Source organism: Oncorhynchus clarkii, chromosome 10 (assembly GCF_045791955.1).
Source record: "Oncorhynchus clarkii lewisi isolate Uvic-CL-2024 chromosome 10, UVic_Ocla_1.0, whole genome shotgun sequence".
NCBI classification, from domain to species: Eukaryota; Metazoa; Chordata; class Actinopteri; order Salmoniformes; family Salmonidae; genus Oncorhynchus; species Oncorhynchus clarkii.
Window position 1 is genome coordinate 22,301,437 of NC_092156.1, and position 14,290 is coordinate 22,315,726.

At 42.7% G+C, this 14,290-nt stretch overlaps 1 protein-coding gene across 1 annotated transcript in view; it reads right to left on the bottom strand.

Annotated features, from left to right (window-relative positions):
• The window catches only part of LOC139418148 (roundabout homolog 2-like), a 135,204-nt gene that overhangs the window by 53,251 nt on the left and 67,663 nt on the right, over positions 1 to 14,290 (bottom strand). The window contains exons 3-6 of the mRNA XM_071167377.1: positions 4,477 to 4,634; positions 2,251 to 2,371; positions 1,907 to 2,045; positions 1,542 to 1,669 (exon numbers count right to left, since the gene is read on the bottom strand). Of these exons, the coding sequence (XP_071023478.1) occupies positions 1,542 to 1,669; positions 1,907 to 2,045; positions 2,251 to 2,371; positions 4,477 to 4,634 (546 nt within the window). The remainder of the gene's footprint in view (positions 1 to 1,541; positions 1,670 to 1,906; positions 2,046 to 2,250; positions 2,372 to 4,476; positions 4,635 to 14,290) is intronic.

Consider the following 14,290-nt stretch of genomic DNA (forward strand, 5'->3'; position numbering starts at 1 on the left):
CATGAAACACGCCTGGAGTTTGCAAAAGATTCTGATGAGACAAATATGTAACTCTTTGGCCTGAATGCTAAGTGCTATGCCTGGAGAAAACCATGCACAGTTCATCACCCGTCTAACACCATCCCTAGCGTGAAGCATGGCGGTGGCAGCATCATGTTATGGGGATGTTTTTCAGTGGCAGGGACTGGGAGACTGGTAAGGATAGAGGTAACAATGAATGGAGCAAAAACAGGCTAATCCTTGATAGCCTGCTTCAGAGTGCAAACTACCTTTGACTCGGGTGGAGATTTACGTTCCAATAGGACAATAACCCCAAGCATACAGTCAAAGCAATGCTGGAATGGCTTCAGAACAAGAATGTGAAAGTCGTGGCTCAATGTCAGCAATCCAATCAGCTTCGAGTTCATCTACAAAATGGTCTGTACTATAGATAGTCTGCACTATAAATACAGCAACAGCCATTGACACTTTAACCATAAACATTAAAATGCCAAAAAATGCAATTGGATCAAACTGGTCCATGATATTGATGCACGCAAAGCTAGCCTTTTCTGTACACCTACAACAACATACAGTACATATGGTATTGTCAGAGTATGATTTGACAGGTCTGCCAGGGGGGCTTAATGAATATTGACTTTTTCCCCCAATCATACAGTATAAAAGCAAACGAGGGGTTTAACTGGCTCAAATTAAGATCCTACATCTGTATGGCAACCACATGGAATCAGATAATTCCTTGCCCTCCTCCCGACACACACACACACACACACACACACACACACACACACACACACACATACACACACACACACACACGATGAAATGGTGTACTTACTGAATGGACCCACTGGAATGGTGAGATGGAGAAAAATTGAGCAGAGAGAAAAAACAAAGAGATGAATGAAAATGAGATGGGTTGAGTTGAGACTTGATTTAATGTGCAGTGCAGTCCAGTGAACCAAGATTCAAGATTTAGTGTATCATCATTAGATTATGCTTTATGTAGTATGGCTCAGGTTGGAGGGTTGTAGTATGGTTCCGGTTGGAGTCAATTTAGTCAATTCAGGAAGTGAGAAATAAATAAATGCCATTTTAAAATTTCGAACAGAATTTCTATTCATCTTCTGAATTGAGTGAATTTAAATTAAATTGACCTCAACCCCTGCTATGGCTAGGTATTACGGTTTGATGGCTATACTTCAAAAAAATAACACACACACACACTAGCATAACGCATTAATATTGCAGCTGCACTCTCCAAACTAAATAATGTTGCCATAATTCACACAGAACAATCTCCATGCAATTCCATGCCATAAACTCCTATTGGTGCGTGTGTGTCTTTACTTGTGTGGGTGTATGCGCACAAGCATGTGTGTGTGTGGAGGATTCCAAAAGTAAATTGTTAAAAAGTGCAAGAGACCTAAGTCATTACTGATGGAGTCAAATGCTGCTGAAATTGAAATTGCCTGTCAGCTTTACATAAGAGACTGTGTGTCACTCATGCCCATATTCATGTGTGTTGTGCCTGGTCTTACCATGGACCTGCAGGCTGCCCGATGCCTCTGCCTTGCCCACGCTATTCTCAGACACACAGGTGTAGGTGCCCTCGTCCTCAGCCCGAACCTGGGTCAGACGCAGGCTGTGGTCACTGCGGATATCTGACCTGCAACAACAACAACAGACCAGGGTGAATATATAGAATGATATCCTACTGTACATGGGGTCCATTCACTCTCATTGATGTCTGGTGACCTCTCTCTCTCTCTCTCTCTCTCTCTCTCTCTCTCTCTCTCTCTCTCTCTCTCTCTCTCTCTCTCTCTCTCTCTCTCTCTCTCTCTCTCTCTCTCTCTCTCTCTCTCTCTCTCTCTCTCTCTCTCTCTCTCTCTCTCTCTCTCCTCACCTGCCACGGGGCAGCTCTCCTTCCTCTCTCCTCCAGCGGATGGTGGGGGCGGGGTCTCCATGGGCCTCACACAGGAAGTCCACCGTGTCATCAGCCAACACCACCTGGTTCACAGGACGCTTAACGAACATGGGTCGCTCTGACAGACCGAGAGTGAGAGAGCGATATGGTCAGAGAGAAAACAACGTACAGTGAGAGCGATAGAGAGAAAAAGAAAAGGAGGACAAGATTGGAGACTGACAGAAGTTGGGAAAATATGATAAATACACAGTAGAAAATAGAGAGGACCAGAGAAAACACAGAACCTGGGAAAGCAAGGTCATCTGAATTTAAACTCCACTCACCAAACACCACTAGTTCTGCTGGGTCGCTGTCCCTTTCCCCCACCATATTGGTGCCCACACACACAAACATGCCTGCGTCGCTCTTCCTTGTGTTCGAAATCATCAGCTTGCCTCCTCGAATCTATGAGAGAGAGAGAGAGAGAGAGAAAAGAAGTAAGTCCCCTTAAAAGACACCACAGGGGGGAAGGAAGCATGGTGATGTGCTTGTCATGTCCCCAAGCCTATTCACTCTATCATGTTGTTTATTAAGCAACCAACACATTTAGGCATCTGTGTCTGTTTATCTCTCTTTCTCCATACCCCTAGCATCAAATTGTCACTATCTCTTTCCTTTTCTGTCCCTCTCTCTTTCTCCAACCTCACCCCACTCCACTCTCTCTCTTTCTCTCTCCCATCCCCCCTCTATTCCTCTTATTCATGTGGTTGTATTTGACATTGAGAGAACCTCCACATAGACAAATGTGGAATACATATACCCAAAGCCTTCTTTACAAATAAGTGACTGTAGTTTGTGTTATGTGTAGTGTATCTGAGTGCTTTAGGCCTCAGAGAGAGCAGAGAGGTGGTCTATTATACTGGTGGGTTCAGTTTTTGGTCATTACACCTTCAAATAGATTCAATTAAATGAGTTTTTTGTCCGTCCGTCTGTCTATCTGCATATACACTACCAGTCAAAAGTTTGGACACACCTACTCATTCAAGGGGTTTTCTTTACTTTGACTATTTTCTACAATGTAGAATAATAGTGAAGACATCAAACTATGAAATAACACATATGGAATCATGTAGTAACCAAAAAAGTGTTAAACAAATCTAAATATATTTTATACTTGAGATTCTTCAAAGTGGCCACCCTTTGCTAAATCTTGGCATTCTCTCAACCAGCTTCATGAGGTAGTCACCTGGAATGCAAGTTCATTTGTGGAATTTCATTTGTTTTTAATGCGTTTGAGCCAATCAGTTGTGTTGTGACAAGGCAGAGGTGGTATACAGAAGATAGCCCTATTTGATAAAATACCAAGTCCATATTATGGCAAGAACAGCTCATTACTTTAAGACATCAAGGTCAGTCAATGCAGAAAATTTCAACCATGATGTTGAAACTGGCTCTCATGAGGACCGCCACAGGAAGGGAAGACCCAGAGTTACCTCTGCTGCAGACAGTATGTTCATTAGAGTTACCAGCCTCAGAAATTGCAGCCAAAATAAATTCTTCACAGAGTTCAAGTAGACATCTCAACATCAACTGTTCAGAGGACACTACATGAATCAAGCCTTCATGGTTGAATTGCTGCAAAGAAACCACTACTAAAGGACAACAATAAGAAGAAGATGCTTCTTTGAGCAAAGAAACACGAGCAATGAACATTACACTGGTGGAAATCTGTCCTTTGGTCTGATGAGTCCAAATGTGCGATTTTTGGTTCCAACCGCTGTGTTTTTGTGAGACGCAGAGTAGGTGAACGGATGATCTCCACATATGTGGTTCCCACTGAAGCATGGAGGAGGTGGTGTGGGGGTGCTTTGCTGGTGACACTCTTGGTGATTTATTTAGAATTCAAGGCACACTTAACCAGCATGGCTTCCACAGAATTCTGCAGCGATACGCCATCGCATCTGGTTTGCACTTAGAGGGACTATCATTTGCTTTTCAACAGGACAATGACCCAACACACATCCAGGCTGCGTAAGGGCTATTTGACCAAGAAGGAGAGTGATGGAGTTCGGTATCAGATCACCTGGCCTCCACAATCACCCGACTTCAACCCAATTGAGATGGTTTGGGATGAGTTGGACTGCAGAGTGAAGGAAAAGCAGCCAACAAGTGCTCAGCATATGTGGGAACTCATTTAAGACTGTTGGAAAAGAATTTCAGGTGAAGCTGGTTGAGAGAATGCCAAGAGTGTGCAAAGCTGTCATCAAGGCAAAGGGTGGCTACTTTGAAGAATCTAAAATATATTTTTATTTATTTAACTTTTTTGTTACTACATGATTCCATATGTGTAATTTCATAGTTTTGGTGTCTTCACTATTATTCTGCATTGTAGAAAATAGTCAAAATAAAGAAAAATCCAATAAGTAGGTGTGTCCAAACTTTTGAGTGGTACTGCAGGTATAGATAGACGAATATGCAGGCCTGCAGGTCTTTTTTGGATAGCCACAACAATAAAATTATTGAAGGATGCAACAGAGGCATATTTCTATAGACAGATAGAAAGGACTCACGGTGATCCTCTCGTCGTGGTCGTTGACTTTCATGTTGTTCCTCTTCCAGGAGATGGTGGGCTCCGGGTGGCCCCGCGGGGGGATGCACTCCATGACAGCTGGCTCCCCTGCCGCCACCACAACGTCACTGGGTGTCTGCCTGAAGTCATCCCTCAGGACTGGAGGTAAGAGAGAGGTTGGAGAGAGGGAGGTGAAGGGGGGTTATCATACAGCAATGATTCCTCAATATCATTTGCTTGGTAATTTTACACATGTATTTCTTGCCAAAAAAGCACTATCACAGATGGAATTGAATAGAGAGAGGGAGCACTACACCTACTGCCCAATTCCAAATCAACCCCTAACCCCCTAAGCATTTGTTGATGTAACATGATTTGATAGGTAATAGCAAGATTGTAATAGCTCTGCCTTTTCCTCTGTAAGGGAGAGACATAGATGCTGTGGAAGTCCACATCAAAATTCTAAAGTAAGGGTAGTCTAGTACATCTTTCACTGTGCAGGGTAGCTTATAATGTAGGCTAAGTTTAATTTGTAAGTGGGAACTGTATGCCATAAAGTTTTGTGCTGCCTCCACTATCAAGTCTCAAGTCTAAATAAGAGATGAATGCAAAACAGATGAAATTCAGAAAGCAAGAGCAACTCTCAGTGTGTGATTTAATGTTATAACCCAAAGCCCTTCAATACTGGGATAATGAAATGACTGTGTTTACTTGCATGCGTGTGTTTACTTGCGAGCGTGTGCGTCTGGTTCCTCCCTATGGTCTTCATTGACAGTGTGCATGTGTTCTTGTGTGTGTTCGTCTGTGTGTTATCGCGGCTTAATTCTTCAATCAGACCCACACACTACCAACACACACACACACACACACACACACACACAAAATATATAGACGTGCTGTACATGAGACAGAAATACAAACACTTGAAAATACTAAAGAGACATACACTAAAACACATAGTTGCGCACAGAACATGAGACAAAAGCCTACTGATATACGATCCCCCCCCCCCCTCTTTATTTCACTCTCTCTGCCACTCTGCAATTGGTGTTTGGATATGGCCTTACGTTTATGAGCAGAAGGGCTTTGTGATATTGCTTTGCACTCGATTCAATATACTGCAGTGCTTCATTTGAGCTGGATCTTGTCGGAACAGGATCCGGCACCTCTCCGTTTTGGACTCCTGTACCTCTTGTGGCATGAAAAATAATTAACTTTTTTCAATGTAAAAATTATTATAAAAGCGATCAAAGTTCATTCAAGTTGCCTCTTCATTAATTAGCCTGCCCCCACAAAAACATTATGTGAAAAATAAAAATCTTAATATTCTAAGAGCTGATTCGGTTTGGGCCAGGCTCGAGTTTATGGTCTGCTCAACATTGTAATTTACTGTATGTTCGAGATCAACGCAAAGCTGTGGCTGTGTGAGAAGTGCACCAGTATCTCTCACATTAGAATGAATTCAACTTGTATGATCTCTCTGCTCTGATAGACATGAGCCTGCAACTGTCATCTATCCAGTGTTGCACTTCATCATTCATTTCATTATAGAATCATAGCCACGCGAAGGGTTCTGAAGGAACTGCAGCACCCCTGATCAATTGAAATACGTTTGCCTGAATAATAGAATTCCTGCTGTCTGTTAATGAAATCGTTCAGAATAGCCTACTACATCATGTGAAGGCCTATAACTTAGCCCCAGAGGATCATTTGCTTATTAAAAAAAATAGCCCAGCTGTTGATTGTATCCCAATAATAAGGAATAGGCTACAGTCGGGAACGTGTGGCAAATCTGTCAGTGAAAGAATATAATGTAGACAAAACAGGCCATTCGCAAAATTTCAAATACAATCAAGGAAAAACACAGGTTGGAAAGCAAATGGCTCCTGCTGAAAAGCAAAATATTTGATCAACTTCCAAATATTGTTTTACAAAAGAAAGAGAGATACTTTGGCACGAGCACATTTGCCATCATCAGTTAGTGTGCTGCGCATCATTGGGCGAGTCAGAGAAACTGGAAAGCATTTTTAGGACTATAATTTCCTCCTCACATTGTAGCCTACAATAAATGTCGTTTTCATTGAGCTCAGATTTTCAGTTTGTCAATGTCAAAGCCTGTCATTTTAATAATTTGTGATGTATTAAAAAAGTCTCCAGTCATGTAAAATGACATAGAATTGCATGTAATGCATTTATAAAAGACCCTAGGTTAATAGAATGTTCCCAATGTGTGCAACTTCTTTTAAGGGCCTCTGTTCCACTGCTCTATGTCACTACACAAATGTGATGCTGTGCATGCAATGCTTTATTGTAAAGGTGATTTTCTTTTTTTCCCCCTCATGCATTCCGGTACCTTAGAACTCCCCAGGTCACCCCCCTCTCCTGCTCACTTTTTGTTCCGGAACCTCCCGATTTACAAATTTAGCACTGATCCACTGTAATACCAGACTGCTATTAAACTGAATGGAGTCAGTTGGAAAATGGCAGTAGCTTGTATCATTGCCTTAGAAATAACTATGAGAATAGTGGAGTTGGTATTTGAGAGGGATCACTGTCCAACCCCAGGATCCTATCCTCAAACAACGCGCCATTTTGTACCCTCCCAAAATTCCCTTTCACATCAGCTTCTGTCCCACGGTTAGCCAATGGGAAACTTGTGAAAATGTTGGGTGTCTTCGGCTTCTAAAGTTACTCAACTTTCTTCACAAAATTGGCCATTCATCTTTGAAGTTTAGAGTGAATTGAGATTCGGACATCAATGATGGTGGATGATTTATTGATGTGTGAGAGTGTTATGGGGGTGGATGTGTTGCATATATTATGATGACCTGATTAGTAATATCAACGCTTGGACGTTCTCACCACATTCTCACTGAACATTCTCTCATGAGTATGGAAAGTGTGAAACTCTCAAATCTTCCAGTCAAATGTTAAGAGGAAAGATTTCCCTCAAAGGTTTTCCTCCAAAAAATGGAAGTCCTTACCCTATATTAATTGCAACAGCACTGATTCACTATATTGTCTATTATTCAGATATTCCAATGAATATCATTCATCTCTTTGTTTTTTCTCTCTGCTCAATTTTTCTCCATCTCACTTTGTCACACTCCAAAAAGCACCACTATCCCTTAACTGGGCATTAGGGGCTGAATTACAGTGCTAATGTCCTCACAATGTCACCCGAGCAGGGTGGTTCTGAGCTTAGTCTATCTGGTTAATGACAACTCACTCCTATAATGAAGGTTGAGAAAAGCCAACAAAACCTGAGGACATTACCATAACCATCCTTTATGGAACTTATGAAGACACTTCCTATCTCTGTCAATGGCTAACATCCATTATGAGGACACCTTATCTCTACTGATGGGTTACGTTCCTTATGAGGACTCACTCTCCCTATCTCTGTCAATGGGGCCCTCTCATCCCGCTTATGTTTGTAATAATTTCTCCAAATGTCAAGATAGCGTGGCGTTCAGTGTGTGTGTGTGTCTGTGTCTCCATACATCAGCCTGTTTTGTTTATAAGCAAGGTCATGCCAGATCGAAGTGTCTAAATGAGAAAGAATGGGGGATCTTTTTTTATTTCCTTCAACAGTAGCAGCATCACGGAGATACAGTATATGCTGGAAGAGATGTTTTCTGGGATGAATGAACAGTAAATGAGCGCTCCACATCTCAGTTTCCTTGAGGATAGTAAATTGTAGTGCCTTTGTTATGAGTATATCATTGCTATTTCTAAGCCCTTGCCTAGGGCATGTGTGTGCTTACTTGCCCATACGGTATATGTTAGATCCCATACTACCACCCCTGTCCCTAGACTCCAATCATTGGAGTGGACCACACAGCCTTTGGGACCCACACTCTCCCATCGGCACATCAACTGAGGGCCTGAAACACACACACACACACACACACACACACACAGCCCTTGACCTTATATAAACCTAATTCAAACCTTACCCCAACCACCATTAATCAAGACCAAAACAGTGCACTACCAAAATCACTCAGGGACCTGTCCAGTCATGGCATGTGGTTTCAGGGAACCTATTTAGCTTGCTACATCCTGGGTCCGGATTGGAGTGCCACAAGGTTAAGGAAAGCTTGTGTTGACCTGTCACACCCGATGCAAGGGGCCCTTGATCCTTGTTCCCTGGATCCCTCTCCTCACTTGCCTCTGCTTCACTGGATGCATCACAAATGGTACCCTATTGCCTATTTAGTGCACTACATTTGATAGGGGCCCATAGAGATCTGGACAAAAGTAGTGCACTATATAAGGAATAGGGTGCCCTTTGGGACCCAGACACTGACTGGCCAGCATCTTTGAGAAAAGGGGCTCCACAGAAACTTGATTAGGCACTGGCAATTACCCATAAAGCCCTTGGGGGACCAGATTAAGCAGGTGAACCTTGACCCGCCAGTGCTGATGCCCCTCGGGGGAAGCTCCTCAAAAAAGCCAGGCATAATCCCTACCACCAGGCCTGCATGGTCCACTTCAAATAAGAGGGGGAGACACACACACACACACATATGCAGAGAGACATGCACACACACAGATATGTTTTATTTATATATATATATATACAGTGCCTTGCGAAAGTATTCGGCCCCCTTGAACTTTGCAAACTTTTGCCACATTTCAGGCTTCAAACATAAAGATATAAAACTGTATTTTTTCGTGAAGAATCAACAACAAGTGGGACACAATCATGACGTGGAACGACATTTATTGGATATTTCAAACTTTTTTAACAAATAAAAAACTGAAAAATTGGGCGTGCAAAATTATTCAGCCCCTTTACTTTCAGTGCAGCAAACTCTCTCCAGAAGTTCAGTGAGGATCTCTGAATGATCCAATGTTGACCTAAATGACTAATGATGATAAATACAATCCACCTGTGTGTAATCAAGTCTCCGTATAAATGCACCTGCACTGTGATAGTCTCAGAGGTCCGTTAAAAGCACAGAGAGCATCATGAAGAACAAGGAACACACCAGGCAGGTCCGAGATATTGTTGTGAAGAAGTTTAAAGCCGGATTTAGATACAAAAAGATTTCCCAAGCTTTAAACATCCCAAGGAGCACTGTGCAAGCGATAATATTGAAATGGAAGGAGTATCAGACCACTGCAAATCTACCAAGACCTGGCCGTCCCTCTAGACTTTCAGCTCATACAAGGAGAAGACTGATCAGAGATGCAGCCAAGAGGCCCATGATCACTCTGGATGAACTGCAGAGATCTACAGCTGAGGTGGGAGACTCTGTCCATAGGACAACAATCAGTCGTATATTGCACAAATCTGGCCTTTATGGAAGAGTGGCAAGAAGAAAGCTATTTCTTAAAGATATCCATAAAAAGTGTCGTTTAAAGTTTGCCACAAGCCACCTGGGAGACACACCAAACATGTGGAAGAAGGTGCTCTGGTCCGATGAAACCAAAATGTAACTTTTTGGCAACAATGCAAAACGTTATGTTTGGCGTAAAAGCAACACAGCTGAACACACCATCCCCACTGTCAAACATGGTGGTGGCAGCATCATGGTTTGGGCCTGCTTTTCTTCAGCAGGGACAGGGAAGATGGTAAAAATTGATGGGAAGATGGATGGAGCCAAATACAGGACCATTCTGGAAGAAAACCTGATGGAGTCTGCAAAAGACCTGAGACTGGGACGGAGATTTGTCTTCCAACAAGACAATGATCCAAAACATAAAGCAAAATCACAATGGATTGGTTCAAAAATAAACATATCCAGGTGTTAGAATGGCCAAGTCAAAGTCCAGACCTGAATCCAATCGAGAATCTGTGGAAAGAACTGAAAACTGCTGTTCACAAATGCTCTCCATCCAACCTCACTGAGCTTAGGCTGTTTTGCAAGGAAGAATGGGAAAAAATGTCAGTCTCTCGATGTGCAAAACTGATAGAGACATACCCCAAGCGACTTACAGCTGTAATCGCAGCAAAAGGTGGCGCTACAAAGTATTAACTTAAGGGGGCTGAATAATTTTGCACGCCCAATTTTTCAGTTTTTGATTTGTTAAAAAAGTTTGAAATATCCAATAAATGTCGTTCCACTTCATGATTGTGTCCCACTTGTTGTTGATTCTTCACAAAAAAATACAGTTTTATATCTTTATGTTTGAAGCCTGAAATGGGGCAAAAGGTCGCAAAGTTCAAGGGGGCCGAATACTTTCGCAAGGCACTGTATATACACACACACATAAACACACAAACACATCTCATGAGAGAGGTAGACCCTAATGAAGGCAACCCTATTCCATCTATCAGCTACCATAAATCAATTTCTCATCTCAGAAGCCTTTTCTGTTTTTAAGTGAGCTCTTTTACAGAGTCAACAATCACGCAGCACGTCTGTTTGAGTTAGCTGTCAATGCGCGTCTCTCATCCAACGTAGCTGTTTGTCAACACCAATGACAAATATACTAGTCACACAGAATGACAAATAGCAAGTCTAAGCTTACCACTCTGTCATCTACATGCAAACATGTCCATTACATTGAATCTATCAAAAATAATAAGCCACGCATATAAACAAAATCAACAATACCAGCTGTGTATTCACGGAATCAAACTTTTCCCCAGTGACCAGCGAATTACTCTTGCAATGCTTCTAATATGTCCCCACTACAACAACACTGTCAGGACCTCACTAATATATAAGTGCATCGTTTGTGCTCCTGATTTGAAGTAAACGCTTGAGGCAGGCATGTGGCTCACTTTTAATTAAAAGTCCACTTTATTGTCATCATCAAATGCTCATCAAACGTTCATCACATTCATCCGATGTTCAGGAAGAGGCTAGTGTGTGTTCTTTCCACCTGACAAGCGTCAGTAATTTACAGCAGCTCTATTCATGAATACATTTTCATATAGATGATGGAGAGTGAGAGAGAAGGAGAGACAGAGAATGACAGATCATCTCAGACTGGTAAAAAGAGAGTGAGAAAAGGAGAGAGATGAAGAGAGAGAGGGAAGAGAAGTGAGTGGGAAAGATAGGGAGAGAGTAAGGGGGAGGGAAGAGAGAAAGAGACGTAGGTCTCCATTTCAGGCTTTATTGTGTGGGGGTTTGCGGCGGTCATCTGCCAATCTGTCCACTTGCATCTCAAGCTGATGTGAGGCAATCTGTCACACACACGTGCACACGCACGCACAGGTCATCTACGCCTCCACACACTAATCGCTACGTTTTATCAACCTCAAACATTGATCTGATTTAGAACCAACAAAACATAACACACACATTTACAAGCCCCCCAGACCCCTGTGAAATGATTCCAAACAGAGATTGAAATTCTAATACGTTATACGACTGTGGATTTACCTAAAGTTACAGTCTTAGGGGCCAAGCAGAGTTTCATCAGCTCCTGAAGTTGAAGAGGTGCTGTTGCGCCTTCTTCACCACACTGTCTGTGTGGATGGACCATTTCCGGTTAGCAATGAGGTGCCCGCTGAGGAACTTAAAGCTTTTCACCCTCTCCACTGCGACCCAGTCGATGTGGATGGGGGCGTGCTTTCTCTGGAAGTCCACGATCAGCTCCTTCATTTTGTTGACGTTGATGGAGAGGTTATTTTCCTGGTACCACTTCCAGGGCCCTCACCTCCTCCCTGTAGGATGTCTCGTCATTGTTGGTAATCAGGCCTACCACTGTTGTGTCATCAGCAAACTTGATGACTTGAGTTGTAGACGTGTGTGGCCACACAGTCATTGGCCTCCGCTCAGAACCCAACCCTGAACTTAGGTCACTGTTACTAGCCAGCTACCACCCGATACTCTACCCTGCACCTTAGTGACTGCTGCCCTATGTACAGTGCCTTCAGAACGTATTCACACCTCTTGATGTTTTCCACATTCTGTTGTGTAATATTTTGCCAATGAGCAAAAACATTATTTAAGGAAAATAAAGCACAAATATATCTTGATTAGATAAGTATTCAACCTCCTGAGTCAACACATTTTACAATCACCTTTGGCAGCGATTACAGCTGTAATTTTTTTTTGGGGGGGGGGTAAGTCTCTAAGAGCTTTGCACACATGGACCTTGACATTTTCCCATTAAGCTCTGTCAAGTTGTTTATTGATCAGTGCTAGACAGACATTTTCAAGTCTTGCCAGAGACTTCGAAGACGATTTACGTCAAAGCTTTAACTACGACATTCAGGAACATTCAACGTCATCTTGGTAAGCAACTTGTGTTTTAGACAATTGTCCTGCTCACAGGTGCATTTGTCTCTCAGTGTCTGTTGGAAAGCAGACTGAACCAAGTTTTCCTCTAGGATTTTGCCTGTGCCTAGCTTTATTCCGTTTATTTTTATTTAAAAAACTCTGTAGTCCTTGACGATGACAAGCATAGCCATAACATGATGCAGCCACCACCACGGTTGAAAACATCTGTTACATGGGCAGGATTTAAACAAACCCAACCTTCATTTACATTGTGATGCAGTCACAACCACAAGTCTAACAAAACTCAGTTTAGCACGAGATTGACTTTATGACCAAAATTATCCTATTTGACAGTAGAATAAATGTGTCTGACTCAAATCGATGCCACATAGGTAGTTTTCTACAGAAGTTGTTTTTAGGGTCAGTTGCTCTTTAAAGTTATTGTAAACTGACACGACCAGGTCAACTCCACTGTAAAGACAAATGCAGGTGTCTGCACAACACAACTCCAAATGTAACACATGCGGATGTAAAACTTACTACTCAGCCTGAACTGTCCCTACTTGTTCCAGCAAATAGGTCGTTTTTTTGTGTGGAGCCAACTGGTAAGATGCTTCAGGAGGGCGGTCACGTGTGCTAGCAAGGCAGAGGTCCCGAGTTTGCGCCAGGTATGGGAGAAATTGGGAGGAAAAGGTCCTCACAAAGCAAGCAGCGTGATGTCCTTTACACAAACATGACAGATAAGAAGCTACACTATACAGTATATAGAAAAGTTACACTATATATAGAAAAGTATGTGGACACCCCTTCAAATGAGTGGATTGGGCTACTTCAGCCACACCTGTTTCTGACAGGTGTATAAAATTGAGCAGACAGCCATGCAATCTCCATAGACAAACATTGACAGTAGAATGGCCTTACTGAAGAGCGCAGTGACTTTCAAATGGGCACCGTCATAGGATGCCACCTTTCCAACAAATCATTGGTCAAGTTTCTGCCCTGCTAGAGCTGCCCTGGTCAACTGCAGGTGCTGTTATTGTGAAGTGGAAACGTTTAGGAGCACCAATGGCTCCACCGCAAAGTGGCAGGACAGAAACTAACAGAACGGGACAGCAGAGTGCTGAAGAGCATAGCGTGTAAAAATCGTCTGTCCTCGGTTAAAACACTCACTACAGAGTTCCAAACTGCCTTTGGAAGTAACTTCAATACAATATATGTTCGTATGTAGCTTTATGAAATGGGATTCCATGGCCAATCAGCCGCACACAAGCCTAAAATCACCATGTGCAATGCCAAGCGTGGCTGGAGTGGTGTAAAGCTCGCCGCCATTGGACTCTGGAGCAGTGGAAACGTTCTCTGGAGTGATGAACCATGCTTCAACATCTGGCAGTCTGGCAGATGGACGAATCTGGGTTTGGCAGATGCCAGGAGAACGCTACCTGCCAACTGTAAAGTTTGGTAGAGGAGGAGTATTGGTCTGCGGCTGTTTTTTATGGTTCGGGATAGGCCCCTTAGTTCCAGTGAAGGGAAATATTAATGCTACAGCATACAATGACATTGTATATGATTCTGTGCTTTGTGGCAACAGTTTGGAGAAGGCCCTCGTGCACAAAGCGAGGTCCATACAGA